This window comes from Dryobates pubescens, chromosome 3 (genome assembly GCF_014839835.1).
Source record: "Dryobates pubescens isolate bDryPub1 chromosome 3, bDryPub1.pri, whole genome shotgun sequence".
Lineage (NCBI taxonomy): Eukaryota > Metazoa > Chordata > Aves > Piciformes > Picidae > Dryobates > Dryobates pubescens.
The window spans coordinates 29,149,420-29,170,266 of record NC_071614.1 but is presented as its reverse complement, the minus strand read 5'-3'; the positions used below and the strand labels follow the sequence as shown (position 1 = coordinate 29,170,266).

The 20,847-nt window shown below is 36.8% G+C and overlaps 1 protein-coding gene across 2 annotated transcripts in view; it reads left to right on the top strand.

Moving 5' to 3' along the window:
* The window catches only part of LDAH (lipid droplet associated hydrolase), a 110,714-nt gene that overhangs the window by 32,955 nt on the left and 56,912 nt on the right, over positions 1-20,847 (top strand). For both annotated transcript variants that reach the window (XM_054179893.1, XM_054179894.1), the window contains one exon: positions 15,566-15,735. In XM_054179893.1, the coding sequence (XP_054035868.1) occupies positions 15,566-15,735 (170 nt within the window). The remainder of the gene's footprint in view (positions 1-15,565; positions 15,736-20,847) is intronic.

Genomic DNA, 20,847 nt, shown 5'->3' with positions numbered 1-20,847 from the left:
TGTTGGATGATAGGTGGATGCAATGATCTTGAAGGTCTCTTCCAACCTGGTCTATTCTATTCTATTCTAATCCTCCAGATAACTGATTAACAAGACACCACCAATCTATTCAAATATCATATACCTAATAGATGGTTAGTCATCAGTCATGTCTTGATAATCAAATATTTGATCACATAATAAACTATTTTTAAACTGTCTAAACTGTGCAGATGAGTATTGAGCTATACACGGCCATAATACAAATCCTTTTTTTATTGATTTCACAAGGAATGTTTATCTTTTTGGAACAGATTGTCTACTGAATTTCTGTTGTTTTTTTCTGGATCAGTATTAAATAGCTTCTAAAGTGACAGCGAAGTTTGAGTGACATTCTTAATAGCCAAATTACAAGATGAAATTCTAGTTTGATCTTTTATGTCTCTTGGGCTGTAAAAGACAATAGTGTGGCCTTAAAATCCATTAAACTTTCCTTAGTTCATTTTCCATGATAAAAAGAGATGCATGAAGACTCATTTATAGTCCTTCAAAAGAGTGTTCCCATTGATTTCTTTTTATGGAGGGAAAGTAGGGCCTTTAGATCATTCTGAAATCAAATTTTATCTTTAGAAGCGATGGAGGAATATAAAATTATCTATGAAGATGTTGATTATGTGATCCCAAATGTTAATGTACCATCAGTGTGAAGTTTTAAAGTGTAATTAAGTTTTGTATTTAAAAAAAAATAAATTCTAGTGTTAGGGGGAAAATATTGGGAGCCACGTGCAGCTTGAATTTATTTGATATATTGCTTCTTAGCTGTTGTTACAATTCATCTGAGAGGAATTTGCTTTTCCAGACCAATGGCTTTTAACGAACTTGCAGAATTGACTAAAAGAGAAACTGAAATCATTTGGGTAAAACTAAATTTATACTTCATCAAGTTAATTACTCATTGATTGCTAGGTAGTTATCCTCCAAATGACGGACAAAAGTGTTTCTACCATCATGATATGCTGTGCTGGCAGGAAAAAAAACAAGAGGAGCCTGAGAAAGGCAAGGGTCCTGATGTTCTTTAATAAGAGGGTTCTCAGTTGTTTAGGAGAGTGATTCCCAAACTGTGGTCTGTGGGCCCCTGGTGGTTCCCAGGACACTTGCTTGTGATCCAGGAAGAGCTGACTGATAGATGGATTTGACTGTCACCTGCTTTCACTTGCTAAGCAGAATTAATGATAGCTGCACTATATTTGTGTATTTGCTGCAGTGGTCTTAGAGATGTTGTGCCACTGTGAATGTGTGCTCGTGGCGGAGTGGGATTGTGGTCTGCACTGCTCCAAACAGGAGAGGAAGAGATTGTGCAAGTTAGGTGTTCCAAGAACTGGATTTCTAAAAACCAGAACTCATCCTTATCTAGTAGCCTTCATCTATTGTTGTTGCATATAATCGTGGAGAAGTTACACAAACAGAGGGAGTCAGTATGCATTTGGTAATTTTAGCTAGCTTGTGACTCTCCTTTATTTAAAGCACTAGGGATGGTTTTAATGATTGTTGATGAATACTTACATTGCTGAATCAGGAGAATCAGAGCTACTGAGAATCTGTTTCCTCTGTCCATACCACCTCAGAATTAGTGTCTGTAGTACTTAAAAGGTTTTGGACAAGTGTGAACCCTTATCTGGTCTTCAGCACTGTTCAGTTAGTAGTAATGGTAAGTATCTCTCCACATTGAGGTACACCGTGATAGCCCTGTTTAAAAGACATTTTCATCTTGGATTATACACATGAGGGGAAAAAGCAGTAAAAAGGCAGCTGAGCTGGCATGTCACGTGTGTACTTTAAGCTTAAGCAGACACCTATTTAGTTCACATTAGATTAATTTAATTCACATTAATTTCTATTTCAACAATATTTTCTGCTTCCTAGGTGTATCAGTGAAAATCATTGGAGGATGGATTATCTTTAATAGAAGTTCTTTTGAGGTTTATCCAGTTATGTTTAAATATTATAGACCTGGAGAACTTGGCAGTCATGTTGGCATCCCAGAACACATACGGACGCAAATAAAATTTTGCTTAATGTTAGTGCAGAATTACATGGCAAGGTGTCTCCCAGTTCAACGATGTCAACATTGTATCTGGATTAAAAAGAGCCAAGTTGTAAGCATAGCATCTAGGCAGAATTAAGCTAGTTTCATAAATAGGTGTTTCATAGCTAAGTGGTGTTTTTTTTAATGTGTAGAGAGGAAAAGCTTCCTGTTTATGAAGCTGGCTTCAATACTGATTAATCACATTGAGCTCTTTACATGGTATTCATCAACAGTGAGGGATTCCACATCAGCGTGTGCACAGAGGAACTGGTTGTTTTCACAGGACAGGAACTGTCAGCTCAGGGTAGTGCCCTCTTGCTGCCCCTCCTCATACAACATGTGTTGCTGCCCAGAAACATTATTTCTTTCTTGTCTTGGAAAAAGCAACTCAAGGAAGGAAGTGTGGGTGCATAAATGGAAGTTGTTATGACACATTTAAATGCTGAGATTCTTGTTTTTACCTGGTAAGATCTGTGTTTTACTCTGTGGTTTTAGGGAAAGATGTCCATTTTAAGGAAAAAAATGATCATTTCATGTTATATGAACCCACTGCAATGTTTTAAATGTAAATATGTGAAAAGCAAGCAGCCCTAGGGATGCTGCAGTACTCCATTTACTTCTTTCCTTTAAGCTTCTTTCACTTAATCCATAGGAGTTCCATAATCATGCCCATAATTATGCAAATACATCCTTTGAGTGAAACCTTGGCATTTGGCATTGACTTTTATCAGTTCTGCTTAATTTCAAGCATGTGTTTAAAAATCTTTTTCCATTCAAAATCAAAACTGAGAAAATAAAATTTTGCCATATATGAAGTATTTCAGAATTGCTCTGTTGTTTCGTTTTCTGGCCAGCCTGCCAAAATGATAACAATTTTAACTGCTCATAATAGCATACCTTAAAAACCATGTAAGTATTTATACTAATCACTTCAACACTATTGAGCTGATACTGGTACCTTTTAATACCTCTATGTTCTATTGACTTTGATGGAATAGTGATCATTTTTAATTGATATTTACATTTCTTACATGAAATTAGATTCTCTATATTCTGTCTTTCTTTCAGGGTTTTCTGATGAGTCTGTTAACATGATATCTGTAGGCATATTCCTAAAAAATGTCATGAATAGCTTTCTAATCCATTCTAATACTTGCCTCAACTAATTCCCCTGTTAAAAAACAACCAAACAAAAAACCCAACCAAACAAAAAAACCCAACCAAACAAAAGAACAACCAACCAACCAACCAAAAAAACAAATCCAAACCCCCAGAAGTTTTAATCCCTATCTACAAATAAGGATTCTGTAATTCTGTGCTTGAAGATATGTTTTAAAGTAACAGCTTTTGAAATATGATACAGTCTTCTAGATCCTTGTCCAGAAAACAAGGCATTTAAAAAAATTGTTAAATAAATCAATCACATCCATCCATTGAAGGGTATAACATCTTTCCAGCATTCTGGGAAACTTTGGGTGTAGGTTTTGAGATTGTTTATGGATCATTTTCTGCCTTTCACCCCATGACATGGGTATGTTCTCCAGCTGATACCATCACTTCTAATTAGATGCAGATGGTGGTTAGTGGGGGTAAAAAACACGTTCAAGAATGTGAACCCTATGAAAAGGTAAAATGTATATCTTTTGGTGTCTTGACTTCAGAAGGGATGTCACTGTTCACTGAGATAAGCAGCGCTGCGCTGTTTCAGAGTAGCTTATTGAAATGTTTATCATGTTATTGTAGGGAAAATTTAAAAGTGAAATAATTTCATGAACAAAATGTTGAGGTGATTCCGATTAGCTCCCCCCGGGGAGAATGCTTAGGTATCTTTTAATCCAAGTCAGTTTGAAAGATATATTTACATCTGCTAACAGAATGAGAACAAACTATCCCCACAGCAGAGAAGAATCCCTGCAGTGTGAAGGTGTAACAGGTCTGGATTTGTTTCGATAGTTGAGTCAAAACGTTTATTCACTACATAGGTTAGCTGTAGGAAGAAAGCCGATCAATAGTTTTGTTTATTAGTACCAATGTTTAGTTTATGATACAGACCTTTGATTTAATTTTGATACTCACAAAGCTTGCAACAAATGGTGCAGACCTTGAGGGGATAAACCCAGCGTTTAATGGCAGTTTAGTTTTTAATTCACGGTTCTCTGCAGTTGTAAGAGTAAGGAACCAGCAGTAATCACAACATAATTCCAGATTCTAAAAAGAATCAGATTTGGAACTTTAAGTCCATCTGTTTGCTTTGGGTTTTGGAGTTTTCCTTTCTTTAAGGAGTAGTGTAAATGTTTAAGGGAAATGCAGGATAAGGCAGAATAGGCAGGAAGAAGTTACTGCAAATGGCCTCATTCATAGATAATCAGCTTCATTACTGAATTGCTCTTACCTCTAATAAATGAAATTAAATCTCTCAAAAAGATCCAAGCAGAGGCTGTGTGCTTTGAAAAGTGATAAAGAACAGGATGATACTGAACTGTGGACTCAGGTTTAATGAGGTGGTCTTGCTGATTGTTGGATGAAGTTTTTCTTTTTTCCTCCTTTGATACTGCATGGGACTATTCTTTTTCTTTAAGATAGACATGTTCTCACCTTTCTAAAGGTCAAGTTTTATGTTTTGTGCATTAATACACTTATTAAAATAATTGAATTTACTCCAACTATCAAATTACTGATGTGGTTAAGTGACTACATAGTTGCCATATTAATCCCCATTGGGTTAAGTGTTATAGCAGGCTACTAACATTTTGTGAGATTGCCATTGTACTGTCATTTTTTTCAGAACAGAATTGTGGTTTCAAACACACTACCACTGAGTCTTTGCTCCCAGAAACTCCACTGACTTCTGTAATAGTGTTTACGTGATTTGGAGGAGGAAGTTTTATCCAGCAATTAATCATGGAGAGACCAGTTGCAGTATTTCTGAATGTACTTTATATATTAAACTCTACATGATCATATTTGGATCTGTTTATATGTAGAGTGCAGGTCAAATTCAGTTGCTGTCTTTAATATAAATTATACTGTAAAGTCACAGGCAGTTTCAAAGAGTTTGTGGTGAGCTATGGCTTCAATGTCTGCTAATGTAATAACTGAGAAAATCAGCCTTCACCTGACTACGACTCTGTTGCTGCTTGTGGGTCACAGGTGAATTCTTTTGCTTTCTTTGTGGCACCTCTCATCTGTGCCAAACAAAGAAAAACAAATTCCCTTATTCACCTATAATGACACATCAGTTTTGTAGTGGTGGTGCTTTAGTCTCTGTTTCAGTTGTAAGGTAAAACTCAAAAAACCTGCAAAGCCATCACAATACTTTTGGCATATTGCCATACTTGATATGCTAGACACTTCAGCTAGATGACTAAGAATTAAACCTTCAGCATCTTCTTCAGGAAGTATAAAAAGGAAAGTGCTGTCTTAGTAATAGAGAACAAATCTGCCAATTAGTTTATAAGTAGAACACTGGAGAATATATAAGTCAGTATGTAAAGTGGTCAATTTGACAAATATGTAGTTTATCCCTAAAGATGTGAATGTGCTCTATACAGCACATAGTGATGGCTATTTAGCACAACAGCAATTGCTAAACCTGCTATAGTCAAAGAAAGCACAAGGTAAAATTCTATTTCCTCTCCTTGTTTTTGCCACTGATTATAATAATTCAGGCTTTTATGTATGCTGTCTTGTCCAATTCTTTTTTACTTTATGTTGTGCAAGGTAATAAAAGACAGAGCATAGAGTGCTCCTCAATCAAAATTGTGGCCTTTTCTGATGATAGCAGAAAGTGTAACTCAGTGCTGAGTGTCAGACTAGATTCTCCTAGTTGCTGGATTCACTTCATGTCATGCCAGCCAGCAGCAGACCTGCTGCTGCTCTGACATCCACTGGGAATCAATGCTGGGAGTCACAGAGATACAGCTGGTTCCCTTTGCTGTCAGTTTGCACTCCTTCTGCAAAGAGGAGCCCATGCAGATACTTAAAAGGCTTTTCAAGACAGGTAGCGATTATAAGCATTGATTGAGTGCGGTGAGGTCACAATCCATTGCAAAATACTTTGCATATGTTCTGTGCTACAGCCAGAGTGCTGGTACCATGGGGTCACAGTCTCTGATGGAATAAACTGACACCACTCTCTGCAGTCAGCAGCATGGCACCGGTTTACAGCATCATGAGGAAAACTTTTTGTAATTCAATTTTGAAGGATGAAGATGAATGAAAGAAAAATGTTTGCCTGAGTGAGTCATTCACTCCTTAAAGTAAAAAGGGTGCTAGATGGTGTTAAGTAAATTGGATCTCTTTACTGCAGGTAGTTAATATGTGTATTAAATTTAACATTGCCATGGACAAATGAAGCCTGAAACCTGCAGTTTCCTTTATGCTTCCATTGAAATAGTACCATCCCAGATGAATATATGCAAGTGTAAAGAGAAAGGATTAAGTTATACTGAATGCCATTAGTTATTGAAATAAGAAATGCATTAGTGTTAATTTAGTGTTACTCTAAAGACAGATGTTATGTAAGTATTTTTCTGAAGTCATGCTTATTCAAATGGTTGATATCACATTTCTAAATAAAATTTTGGGACAGATTTTCAAGAGAAATCAAGACTGGCTTGTAACAAATAAAAAAATTTCATTTGGGTTCAGTAGAAGCATCAGGTACTCAGAGAAGATCACCTGCTAAAATCTGTCGAGGCTCTGTGAAGTACAAACTGCACTGGTTAGGCCACACCTTGAGTCCTGTGTCCAGTTCTGGGCCACTCAGTCTAGGGAAGATGTTGACTTGCTGGAACATTTCCAGAGAAGGGCAACAAAGTTGGTGAGGGGTTTGGAACACAAACCCTGTGAAGAGAGGCTGAGGGAGCTGGGGTTGCTTAGCCTGGAGAAGAGGAGGCTCAGGGGAGACCTTATTGCTCTCTACAACTACCTGAAGGGAGGTTGTAGACAGGCAGGGGCTGGTCTCTTCTCCCAGGCAACCAGCACCAGAACAAGAGGACACAGTTTCAAGCGGCACCAGGGGAGGTTCAGACTGGATGTTAGGAAGAAATTCTTCACAGAGAGAGTGATTGCCCATTGGAATGTGCTGCCCGGGGTGGCAACGGAGTCACCATCATTGGAGGTGTTCAGGAGGAGACTTGATAGGGTGCTTGGTTGCATGGTTTAGTTGATTAGGTGGTGTTGGATGGTGGGTTGGATGTAATGATCTTGAAGGTCTCTTCCAACCTGGTCTGGTCTATTCTATTCTATTCTATTCTATTCTATTCTGCTCTGTTCTAATTCTGTAGTCACTTGTGTCTGCTATATAACTGGCCCTCTAGGTATACTCCGGCTGCTTGCTTTTCTCCTTTTCTTCCCTCTTAACACTATGGGGTGATCCACGTCATCTACTTTTAAAATACCTCTCTTTATACCCTGTCTGTGGAATAACATGAGTTGTCTTCCTTGGCCAGCTGTCATACTTTGCTGCAAACTTCATCTCTCCCTTGTTTGCTCTCAGTCCCTCTTTCTATCTGTTTAAACGTCCCGAAGTTTTGAAGTGCTCTTTTCAATAGGTGTGACTGTTAGACTTGCCTACTGCAATATCTAACTATTTGTTTTTCTTCCACTTATAAACTGTACAAATGCAAGTTTTGTTAGAGCATGCTATTTCCTGAAGTTGCTTTTAGTTGCTTAATTCAGTAAAAGTTTTTACGCCTCACTTTCAAGACTGAATTTTTCCTGTGGTAAATTGGAAGATATTAAATGTGGCCAAACATGAAAAGATCTTGATACTGAACCACTTTTCAGTGAAGAATTACCTTATGGAACTCTGTGAATGTTATGCATGGAGAGACTTGCAGGTACCTTGGGCTGATGGTGCAAGATAATTTGAATACCAGTGAAGCAGATGATATGTGAAATGACTATTCATAAGGAAAACATGTGAGGTAGATGTTTGCAGGAGTACTGCCTCTTAGTCATGCAAAGCATGACAACAGTCTTTTTGGAAAGGCAGAGTGAGGTTTGGTGCACCTAGATTGATTTTTGCAACCTAGCCTTTTATTGTAGTGTATGCTCAGCAAATCAGCAAGATAACAGAAATGGTAAGATTTTTGTTATGTTGTTTGGACATTAATGGTACAGTGATCCCATCCATGGGCTCAGACTAAATGTGGAGCCCTCCAGGTGGAAGTGCACACCTAGGTGCACAAATTTAACTGAAGATCTTGTCATTGACATAATTTTCTCAGCAACCAGATTTTCAAGTGGTATCATAGAATCATTTAGGTTGATAAACATCCATAAGATTGTCGTGGCCAACTGTTAACCTATCACTACCGAGTCCACCACTAAACCACGTCCCTAAGTACCAAATCTACACTTTTTTTAATTCCCTCCAGTGAAAGTGACTTAACCACTCCCCTGGACAGGCTGTTACAATACTTGATGACCCTTTAATGAATAAATTTATCCCAATTTCTAATGTAAGCCTCCCCTGGTGCAACTTCAGACTGTTTCTGTCATCCTATTCCTTGTAACTTAGGAGAAGAGACCAACCTATGCTCCTTGCTACCACTTCCTTTCAGGTAGTTGTAGAGTACCAGAGCTCTGCTCTTCTCATTGTTTATGGAGTCTCTGCCAATGCAAGTATACTTCTTTACTTTCTTCCTAATTCCTCTTTTTACTTTTTTCTTTTTCCTCCCTGTAATGCTAGAGAAAGGTGTGCACCTAGTATGAGAAGACTGAGCCTGGTTATATTGACAGCTGCTTTGGTAGCTTGTCTTTGCTGTTGCTCTGAAATGCCCAGAGACCTCAGCACACTAGGACTAACATGTTCAGGAGTTCCCACTACATGGGTGTTACTGATTTCATTTGGTACTTGTTTGCTCATATTGTAGTCCTAACTATTTCAGAGAGTTCACAGAGCCTTACGCTTGGCTTCACTGAGTTCAGAAACAAGTGTAACATGAACAATCAGCTTTCCATAGGCTCAGACCTTTTTGCTTTTGATCCCTGAGGTCACTTTACAATGGAAATTTAGATCTGCTCCTGTACAGTGGTGATTCTCTAACCTCTAAACAGCTAAGTTTTGTTTTGTTTACTTTTATTTTAAAAAGTAATATGGTATAGAAAATTTATATAAATTGAATTTTCTGTACTTACTCAGCTTACCAACTGGAAAATGCAGTCATTTAAGTACAGAAAACTTCCATATATATTATGTAAAAAGTCCACGTTAAATTTGCTTTTATCCATGTTAAACTGATTCTGGAGGCATAAATAGTAGTAAAACTGTGTAACAAAACAGAGCTTAACAATATTTGCCTTGCCAAAATTGGAGATGAGCAACAAATTCAACTTCAAAGTTTGTTTTGTTATCTCATCACACCTTGGTAGTAGTTACTCTAATCAGCAGGAAGCAAGGCTGGGAATGCAAAATAAAAAAGCAGTTTCTCAGAAGTGTCTTAATTTAATAAATTCAATCTGTTCCTGCGTGCTTTCAGTAAAAATTTAGCTTTTAGCATTTGTCAGGTTTATTAGTTCATTCTGTCAGACTATGCTTGTACTAATTTAATTATGGTACAGCTTCCTTTGAAAAACAGATTAGGTGTTAAACAAGTGTCCCAGAAATAGGTATTCAGATAGCAAAGGAAATCAGTAGTTCAATTTGTAAATTAAGGTCTTGTTATTTTTCTAATAAAGAAAATAATACATATGACCACTTCAGTATCTTGAGTAAACGGTAATTTATTTGTAGAGGATACCTTTACAAAAAGTAATTGCTCCAATAATCACTAATGAGTGGTGTGTTTATCTTAAAAGTTGCATGAACAGTTCCTGAGGGTATTGTGGGCCAGAGTAAGGTCTAAGGGTTAATCTAAAACACAGTGCTTTAAGACCTGGTTCCTGGTGTCAAAAGGAGTTCTTCACTATTTATTGAACATTCTTTCACAGTTTCCATCCCATTTGTTTGGCATTTTATCACTTCCTGATACAAATTATCCCAGGTTCAATAATCAAATGTAAGATTGAGTGCTGCATTCAGACTTTAAGCGCTGTATCTTTAGAGGATGTATTTTCTAGCACATTTGCCCACACTATGTAAGCTTTTAAGCTTACAGTTGAATTTAAACATTTTCAGATGGCATGAGTCAATTATAAGAAACACATACAATCAATTTATTTGTTTCATTTCCAGAATTAAACTTCTGACTGTGCTCACCAGTTTCACAGATAATCCTTCTAATTAATTTCCTGGTGGGGCTGCTTTCTGCCCATCACTACATGAAGGCAAGGATAAAGCCTTCCATGGGTTATTCCATTTAAACAGTAGCTACTCAGTCACAGTTGCTCTTCTCCCAACCAGAATTTGGTCTGTATTTGTAGTAGAGTAAGGAGGTGGAGTGTAAAGTCTAAAACACTTGGCCCTATAAGCTGGTTGCACAGTATTTGGTGGAGATGTTGTGAACTTAATGTGACCCTGAAGTAACTCTCCTGAACTATTTGGTTGGCTGTACTTGATGTTTTGTGCCTTCCATTTTCATGCAATTTGATATCACCTTTCAGTATCCTCTCCCTCTTTGCTTTTCTTAATACTTTCTTGTGATGTTACTGCGTTTTTTGATATTTAGACTTATTTCTCCTCGCTCTTAACATTAGGCAGTATGACGAATGTGTACACAGCTTAAGTAAGCAGCCTTTTCAGAGGAAGAGGCAAATCTTTTTCCAATTCCCTAGTTCAGTCTACAGATTTGTCTTTATCCTCTAAAAGGTCCAGTTCTGGCAGTTCTTGAACACAAGAATTTAGATGGGTGGTTCATTAGGGTTTGTACTTAGATAATGTGATGTTGCTTCTTACAGTAAATGATTCAAGGAAGAAGATAGAGGGCAGGTAGGACAGTGATTTTTACCTCCCCTTCCTTCATGGTATATCATTATGTCACTTCTTCACTCAGTTCCTTGCTTAATTGTCCATAATTTGGAGACCTTGATGGAGTGACTTCAGCTGCTCAGTAATCTGTTGTGACCAGGGTACCTGGAAGTTTGGATTAGCAAGCAGAGGCATGCAGAAATTATGTGAACAAATTTGAGGGTGGTGTTGGAAAATACAGACTTCAGTATCTTTTTGAGGCATCCAGTAAATAGGAGTCTATGATTTTGGGAGATTTGTAAACAAAAAGCTAAATTTTATGCATTTCCAGTCTAAAGTCTGCTCGTATAACTGATTTTATTCATTTTTTTCTGCCTAAGAATTTCCCTTGCATACACAGCAGAAAAAAACAAACAAGCACAATTCTCTGTTATTTTACTGAAAACCAAAGTCCCCTTTCCTAGCAAGATTAACTTGCCGACTAATCTTAGAGCAAACACTTTATTTTAATCTGTCATTGTTTTCTGACTGTGGGTTTAACTGAGGTCAGAAAAAGAGATTAATTAAAGTGATGGCACATTTGTTTTTTCTGAAAGCACATCAGAAGATTAATACTTTGCCAAAAAAATTTAAAAATGCACTGCATTTCTTTTAGTACGTTTCAGCTAAATAAAGTCTTAGAATCACATGCCTTGGCCTGGATGGGGTGTTTGCAGCATAAGGTGTAAGTCTTACAATTTCTACTGTCTGAAAACTGCTTAAGTGAGCTCTTCTTCAGCCATGCCATTTATTCCACACCTGAGGTGAAGTAACTCTGGTCCCTTCTCTGATGTAGAGCCATTGGAGAGCTGACTTGCCAGTGTGTTTGTGCAAGTCTGTTTGCTTATACAAAGAACTTATTTAAGCTTCTCCACCCAAGAAATTCATGTTGATTTTGGATAATCCTTGGGTGATTTTATTCTGTAAAATAAATAAATAAGCCTTCCAAACCTGCAATGCAGCCCAAATTTCATGTATTTTGGACTGGTGGAATTGTTGCATTTGTGTTGGGGAAACATGAACTGACACAGGACATGAGCAATCTTATGTTTGTCCAGAACTTAAATGCAGGGTTTTGTGACATTGGCGTTTCACCTGACGAGAGTGTAAGGCCAGCAGGTGATAAGCAGAGTTTTGTGTGCGGATTGTCATGCCCCACACTGCACACGTATCCAGTGTGGCTTCTCTAGGAGTAGTGCCAATGTGATTTGATTTGGCAAGAAACCCATATTTCTGCATAGAAGGTAAAGTTGTGTTAAATAGCTGAAATAATTCTCTCGGGTCAGCATTTGCTGTCAGGACACACTTTCAGTCTACGAGAGATTGTGTGTTTATGCAACTTAGGCTGAAGACTTGGGAATCTGTGCATCCTGGCTCTGAGTGGTGCTGAGCCAGGCTACACTGAGGGGGCTTTGGTGCAGTGCAGTAGAACAGGCCCCTGTGATCATCATCAGTCATAACTACCCCATCCAGTTAAAAAACTCTTCTGCAAGCTCTGCTTTCCTCCATTCCCTTAAGGAAACACTGGTGCACAGGCTTGAACTGGGTATGCTCCAGTCCAGTGAGGAGGAAGAAGTCCTTATTTTCATTCCTCTCTTAATCTCTACACATACCCTTTCTCAGGGTTCTTGCCTTGGCAGTGAAGCGATTCTGAATAGGCACATCTCTCATGAAATCAGTTATAGCTGTAAATATACTGGATGGACGAGGCTGGATGAGGCTCTGGCCAGCCTGACTAGTGTGGGGTGTCCCTGCCCATGGCAGGGGGGTAGGAACTAGATGATCCTTGTGGTCCCTTCCAACCCTGACTGATACTATGATACTGCCCTGAATGACTATGCTGCTACTTAGTAGGTGGCTAGGTATTAAATTAGATGTCTAATGTCTTAATAAAACTGTGTTTGTTTAATATAGTTATCTACCTTAACTTGGAAAACATTGAAACTGGGCTAGACTGTCTTTGCTGTATTTTTTATTAATTACATTGCAGCAATATTCAGCAACTCTTGTAGCAGATACTGAATTTGTGTAGTGAAAAGTGACCGTGAGCCTCATGAGATTGAAAAATCCACATGAATATTTGTTTCATTTCCTTCTTGGTTTTGGGGATCTTGTGAACTACGAGAAAGTCTTGAGACTTTACCTCCTTTCCCCTTGCTGTAACCTGTAAATACGCTGCAATGCTTGTAAAATCACCTGTTTTCAAGAATTAAAGCTATGAATGGAATGTCAAACATCAAAAGACATGCTGATAAATCACTGGAGGTGGCAGTGCCTGAGTAAAACAGTATGGGAAATGATACCAAGTATTTACAAGGGAGAAGTGACTATCTCAACACAACACACAAAAATATACATGCAGTCCATGTAACATGCTCTTACTTGTTGCTGTATCAGGTGGGCCATTGTATCTCTAATATTCTCTGGTTTATATGCATTATATATACTCTTAATTATTCTTGTGATGTAGACAGCCCACTCTGACATGAGGTTAAGTAGTTGTATAAATAAATAAAAAGTAGGAGAGAGAGTTTTTGCTAAAAATAGAAACTAAGTTTAAAAACAATGTTTTTGCCTTAACCTTTTATTTATGGCTTTGGAAAACAGAACATGCTCTGTGTTTTCCATTACTTGTAGAAAACCTGATGAACAAAATACTGCTTTTCATCTAATTTTGCATTCCTTAAGTGTGTTTTAGAAAACCCCTTTTTAATTTAGAGTAAATTGCTGTAAATTATGCTGGGATATGATCATTAGATTCAGTTGAAATATTGCTTTAAGTGAAGAAGTTCTTTGTTGCAATCTCTGTGGTAATAGTTTAAGCTCAGAAAAAAAGGCATCAGATCACATGCTTTAGCAGTTGTTACTCTTCAAGAGGTTATAGTTTGTGCAGATGATCATAAAGGCAATATAGTGCCAGCCCTCTTAGGCTATCAATTAATACTAGCACTGTTAGCTCCCTGGTAACTTCACTATAATAGCATTAGTAGCTTTTAACATTTGAGGTTGCTGACCAATTACTATTCAATTGACCTCATGTATATTAAAAGACCAGCCTTTATAATTTGATGAATTATGTTCACAGATAAAGGCAGAAAGGCTTCTTGTTATCCCATTCTGTAAGCAGGTGCAAAACCAACTACATCTGAAATGGATCTGTGCTGGAGTTTTTCAGTGCCTGTCAGTCTTTTAATATATGTATCTTTACAGTATCTCTGCCTGATGGATTCTTTCTTCCACATCTGTTTTTAACATAGAGAACTGATGCATTGGACATCCAAAGAAACTAAGTGGGGTGTTAAGTACCTCATATTTAGTGGGTTGGTTTGTGCTGTGTGTAAACCTCCTCTGTTAGCTGGGTAACTTTGCCAGGAATCTATATGCTTTCTTTAGTACCATGGCTCAGTAGTGAACTAGTCCATATCATGTGTCTGAATCTTGTTTGAAGGAGATTTGGCTTATTTCAGACTAAATCTGTAGTACAAGTCAACATGTAAGAAGTAAATTTAAACTGGAGTATGAAATTGAGCCCTGAGGTAACAGCATGGATTGAAAAGATTAAGTGATTATTAGCACCAGCACATCTATTTCAGATAAGCCGTAGGCATACATTCCCTTACACATTTTCACTTATTTTCTTTCATTTTTCCCAGTATTTCTTCTTACAGTCTTTCCTATTGAGTAGTCCAGCTTAAATTGGAACAGTATATCCTTAATATAGCTTTTGGTTTAGTGGGAAGAGCACTTTTCTAGCAGATGAACCTGTGAACCCCCTTAACTAGGAAACTTGAGAGCCAAGTCACCTACATCATGAGCAAGAGTTAGAGATGCCCAGATTGCTGTAAATTTTTACAGGCATCCTTGTGTTTTTGCCTGGCTAGGTAGCAAGTAGAAAGTGCTCATCAAGAGCAATTGTCCAGGCTCCTCAAAGAAGTCCCTGGCAAAACAAGAATAAAATTGCTCAATAACCTAGAGCCTTCAAGCTCTAACTTGATCTTCCTATTTGTAGCTGTATTGACAAGAACCTTCATAAATAGGGGTACTTCTTGTAAGTGCTAGTGTTGCATGTGGACACCTGGGCATTCATATTTTTCTTCATTTCATGGCACATTTTTGTGTCTTTGTTTTGGGACAGAAGATTTTGGATATCTGGAGGTTCCTAATACATGACAACAAACATACTAGTTTCTGTTGAGTGAAGCAACTCTTTTTCTGGACAGTATTCTTATTGTAGATCCTGCTCTCTGTGTAAAGTTAGACTGATTTAAGTTGACCCAGTTCCTGAGTCTGGTCTTGTTCTGAATGAAGTGGAACACTGTACTAGGTGATGTGCCATGAAACTCCATAATTTTCTGTATCCTTCTCTGTTTTTCTAGCAGCAGATAAAGCTACACATGTTGTACATGTGATTCATCAGTCTATATTTACCAGGGATGGTAACTGAAAAGTAAATTTTTATGTTTGTTGATTGTTTTCCTAATTAACAAGTTGGTTGCTGTGGTTTTTTTAATTATTTCAGATTTTTCCAAAGGAAAAATAAAAAAATAGATATATTTGACATTTCTGTCATTAAAACAAAGCCATATCTCTTTTCTTCTATGTTTCAGACACAGATATTAAAGAGCTAGAGGATGTTTTTGGACTTAATGGACAAGTAGAGCATAAGCTGAACTTCCTCAAAAAGAATGTATCAAAAGATATAAAGCTGGTACTGATTGCTCATTCTATTGGTTGCTACATCACACTGGAGATGATGAAGCGAGCATCAGAACTTCAGGTACATTAACCTTATAGAATTGCATTGCAATTGCAGGGGTTGCATTGTTAGCAAAGCAGTGCACATACTAGCCTGTGGGTAATGTTGTGCCTTTCCTGTGGAAGTTGCATTCTGCTATAAACAAACTTTCAGTCCTAGTTCTCATTAAAATGAAATAATGAGACTAGTCCTAATAACATATAATAAAGTAGCTTGATGTAAAATAAAGTTCTTACTCTGAATTTAGACCTTTAAATGCTTTTGTAATATAAATGATCAATCATAGTGATAAATATATTTCTTCTTGTTGCATTATCATCTTGAAATAATTTATAACTAGATCACTAGATATTGGACTGTAATGTTACTACACCAAAAATTAAGGCTGGGTATGATTTCAGTAGCAACTATTTATCTCAAGGCAAGCAGATTATATGGGGAAACATATGAAAAAGAATGGTAGTAGAAATTGTGATGATTACTGCTATGAAGGACTTCAATTTTAGGATTTAATGCATATGCATGTGTCATTGCTTCTGCCACTCAGTTTTGGTTGGTGTGATTCAGTAGAGTGCAAGGTGTTACTGCAGGCTCTTGTGTATCTGAACATTTTCCTTTGTCACTGCGAAGCAATAGGAGGCTGAGGCAAGACTGTCCTTGCAACTCTGGAAATGGAAACTATTAATTCTCAGTAACAACTCACTCTACTAGTGGATGATGAATGCAGAATACTTAATTTTTAGTCTTAAACATTCACTGTTGCTAAATCACTGACTATTCCTTTACATAATAAAATTTTTAGTTGAAGGAAGTGCAGTATTAGTGTAAAGTCTGTATTTTATAATGCATGAGTAGGTTCTTCCACTTCTTCATAACCATTTCCACTGCACATCGAGCTTTTTTTTTTAAAGGAAACAGCAACTAAAAATGTGAAACATGAGTTTAACCTGATATATTTTTACAGGCATATTTCACTTTGTGATTCTAAACAAGGGAATTTTTATTTCATTTTGAGAGAGAGAACTTTTATTACTGTTTTATCTTTTCAAGAGGGAGTGTTCTAGAAAATATCATATGCAGTAATTTGTCCAAAAATATCAACTTCTCTTTGGTCAACATCTGTACAGTTTTTATTGCACAAATTATTTTATCTGGTTTCAATTAAACTGTGAATTGTTGAGTAATTTTTTTACACCTGGCTCACTGGTTGCTGGCAGCTTGCCATTCATCAGTGGTTTGAAATGTAGGTATCTTTGGGACACTTTCAGACTGCATGGTGCACTGTGTACATGAAGTTAATATATGACAAGCTACATTTAAGATGCATTTAACAATAGAAAATATTTGTATAAGCCAGAGTGTTGTGCAACCTTTGTCACTTTGCCAAAAATAAGTTAACTGTTAGGTTTTATAACATATGAAGTGTGATAATAAGAAACTTGTGTTTCCATCTCTCCCTTTATTTTTACTGGCATATTTGATTCCCACAAGATTTCAAGCACATATGTGTATTTTAGTAGCAGGATCATTTGATTTTATTTTTATGTATTTCTTCTATGATATTCTTTTATTACATGAGTTTTGGTTTTGGTCTTAAATTCTCTGCTTTAAGAGCCTTTGACTGCTTGCAGTTTATTATTCTGAGCTAGAGGTTAATGTATTTATTGTTCAAATAATTCAGTGAACATTTATGTTTGGAGTGTATGTTTAGCAGATTTGATTTTTGTTGCCCAATTTAAAGCCCTTTCATAATCTCAGTAAATACAGACTAGATTGTCCCTCTCTTGTACAAGGATGAGGAAACTTGACTTCATGTAGCATGCATGAAAAGGAGCAAGCATTATCTCATCTCTTGTTTGCTCTTCAGCTGTCAGTTTTGAATGTTGCTAATTTCTTAGGTCCTTGTGCTCTGCAGGTTAGTGGGGTTACTGGATTGTGATTTTCCCCCCCTTAAAGTTAAGTTACATAATGCTTTCTTATTTAATTACAAGAGAAATTTAAAAGGAATTTTCAGTTTACCCCAGAATAAATTCATGTTTTGACCTCATCCATATTTTCCAACTGACTCTTAAGGAAGCTTCCATTAATGATTTCTTCAGGTGACCCTTTAGCACACATTTTGTCTTAGGTTGAGGCATTTGAGTAAGTCTGATTAGTAGACGGCCACACAAGTTACATCCATATTTGTAACTAGGTGAGGCTGTTGCATGAACTTGAGTACTGGGCCAGCCATGCAGTGAGGTTTTTGAACTAGTCTTTATAAGACCTTTTTGTCCAAAGCAGCCAGTAACTCCCAGACAACAAGATGGGCCTGTCAAAGGCCCTTGACTATTCCCTGTAATAAGTTTGGATGCAGACATGCTATTTTGAGGCAGGAGGAAATTCAGCCATGTGGACATAGACCACCCCATGCCATCATGTTCAATGGCAGAGCCTTGGGATCTGTGTGCTGGTACCATGAACACTTCTCAGTTGTAGTGGTGGGCATCAAATCTTAACAAGATTCCCTTTTTCTGGGAAGTGGAGCATCCAGAGTTTGTCAAACTGCTAACAAATTTTGACAGTGAGAAAGAAAAATGTTAATCAGCCTTACTGTGTGGAGATGGAAAAGTGCAATAATGTACAGCTTACTTGACACTCGGTCTTAACCTCATCATCTTCTTTGCTCTTCATTCAGCGGGCAGAACTGAAAAATGAAGCTAAGTGACAAAATTATTTTCTCAGTTGTTGGAGCTTGAGCCTAACTCATAAATATACTACACTCTACAGTCATTCTCTTATAAAATACAAATCCTTACTTGGAGCATTTCCTTGTGCTTTGCTGGCAACACTACTGAGTGTTTCCTAAAATGCTCATTTTGGTAATTAATTTAATCAGAAGATTGACAAATTTCCTTGCTAATGAAATTCAAGCTCTTACAGCATTAGTCTTTCATTTGCAGTGCTGCTTTTAAAATGCCAGCATCTTTATAGTAATAAATTAACACTTATTAATGAGTGAAACTGTCATACTATGTAAGCATTGCTCTTCCTGTAAAATTCATTGAGGAGGAAGAGTTTAAAATCTCTGAATATGTATCGGTTTAAGGAAATAGAACTTATGTAATACATAATTCAAGACCATGCTTTCCTACTGTTTCTCAGTGGTGCAAAAGACTTGGATGTTGCTAGAACTTAATTGTGTAAATAACAGCTACAAAAACACAAGCTGAACTGGTTGTATTTAAAACAAGGTCATACCTTGGAGATCCTGTCACATCATTTCTGTTCACACGTTCATGTGCATCTGCCTTACCTTTCTTTCACTATGTTCTCTTCCAAACTAAAAGCTGCTGGTCTGTACTTTTTTCTGAGAAGCCTGATGAGTGTAACAAAATAACATAGTTCACATTTAGTGATTCCACAAATTTATACACTAGCATAATCTTATTTTCATCTTTTTTCTTCTGTCTGTATAGGGATTGCATTCACCTTTTGCTCTTGAGAAACAATTTGTTCAGGATCTGGCAGTATAGGTAGCTTAGAAGGTTTCTTCCTTACTCTTCATAAATCGAGCTGTCCACTAGACAAGCTTTCCTGAGCTAATGAAGCATTTCTACATTGATGACTATTCTTAATTATTTTGGAATGTGTAAAGTGTTGGTACTATTCACTCCCTTTTATAAGTACATTAAACATAAAAATTTATAAATACATTAAACAGGAGGTAGCAGGCATTTTTTGTTAACCTTTTGAATTACTGGAATTGGCTATACCTGCTGTTGGTTTTCTGTCTGTTTAGCCCGTTTCTAATCTGTAGAAAAAATCTCTCTCACACATTATTGGTGGTCACAAGGATTGAATGACCTCAGTGGCAAGTATTTTGTTGGAACTTTTGGAGTATAGTTATCTTAGATGCTGCTCCTATATGTGCATGGGAGGTTTGTTTGTTTCTTCATTTTTATTTTTTTTTCAAAATATTTTGTGAAAGAAGTTTTCATCTGGAAAACATAATCTATAAAACTTCTGATGTTAGAAAAAGCCAGAAATACATTTTCTAATTTTTAAATTTAGTTCATAATTGTCTATTATTGCAGTGATAGTAATGGGGTTTTCTATTACCCTTTATGCTCCCATAAATCACACCTTTGGTGCGACACATGTAGTCTTTATTTTGTGGTTTCATACTTGAACCAAAGGCCACATTCCATTTGTTGTGAACAGCTTGCTTGGAAACATTGATGGCCTGCAGGTGCACAACAAAATGACTTTAGCTTTTGTTTTCTATTAGCTTTTGTTTTCTATTGTCTAGAAGTCTGTTTCTTCCCAATTACCAGCAGTCCTTTGTAATGCATCTTAGTGGGATGTGCATCTCTGTGCATGCCTCTTACAGCAAAGGCATTGATTGGGATATGAAATATCAGAAATGCTCTTTTCTTTGCCATCTCTTGGCCAGGGAATATTTTTTCCCATGCCTGTGAGAAATTACTTGTTTATGTAGAAGTAATTTGGTTTTAAAGAAGCTTTACTGAAACAGTGGAAAATGGCAACAGATAGTTTTCATTGCAATGTTTCTTAGATTGCAACATCAAATGCAATAAATAATTACCCAAAGAGGAAATGAAGGAAAGTTCTTTTTAAAATGTGTGAACATCTGTCCAGAAATTCTTTTTTATTTCTGAAAGGACACTAGTTGAGTAGATTCTGACATCCTTAGAACTTCTAGTGCATTTTGAAAGTAGAAAGAAGATGAAAATGTAAACATGCCTAAGATAGACAGGAAGATACATTTTCATTCCATTTTTGAAAGTTCTATTTAACATAATAACAGCTGATTCAAATGTTGATTGCCTAAACTAGGCAGCTGTTGTCTAGGTAAATTTGGTGATCACAGTGATGATTATAAGGTTTAAAATATGCTTAGTGATCCAATAAATTTTTTACCACTTTAAATGCTCTCCAAGAATTAAGCTTATCTCAAATATTTTGAAGAGTAACTGTGAGACTACATAAAATAGAGAAATTGCAGAAGATTTCTGAAGACAGATGATGTCTTCTGTCATGTAGAGGATTATACTTTGTCTACTTGTGTGCCAGGGTGCAATGTAATCAGCATCATTGTAGAAATGTGAATAAATATCCTTGCTTTGTACA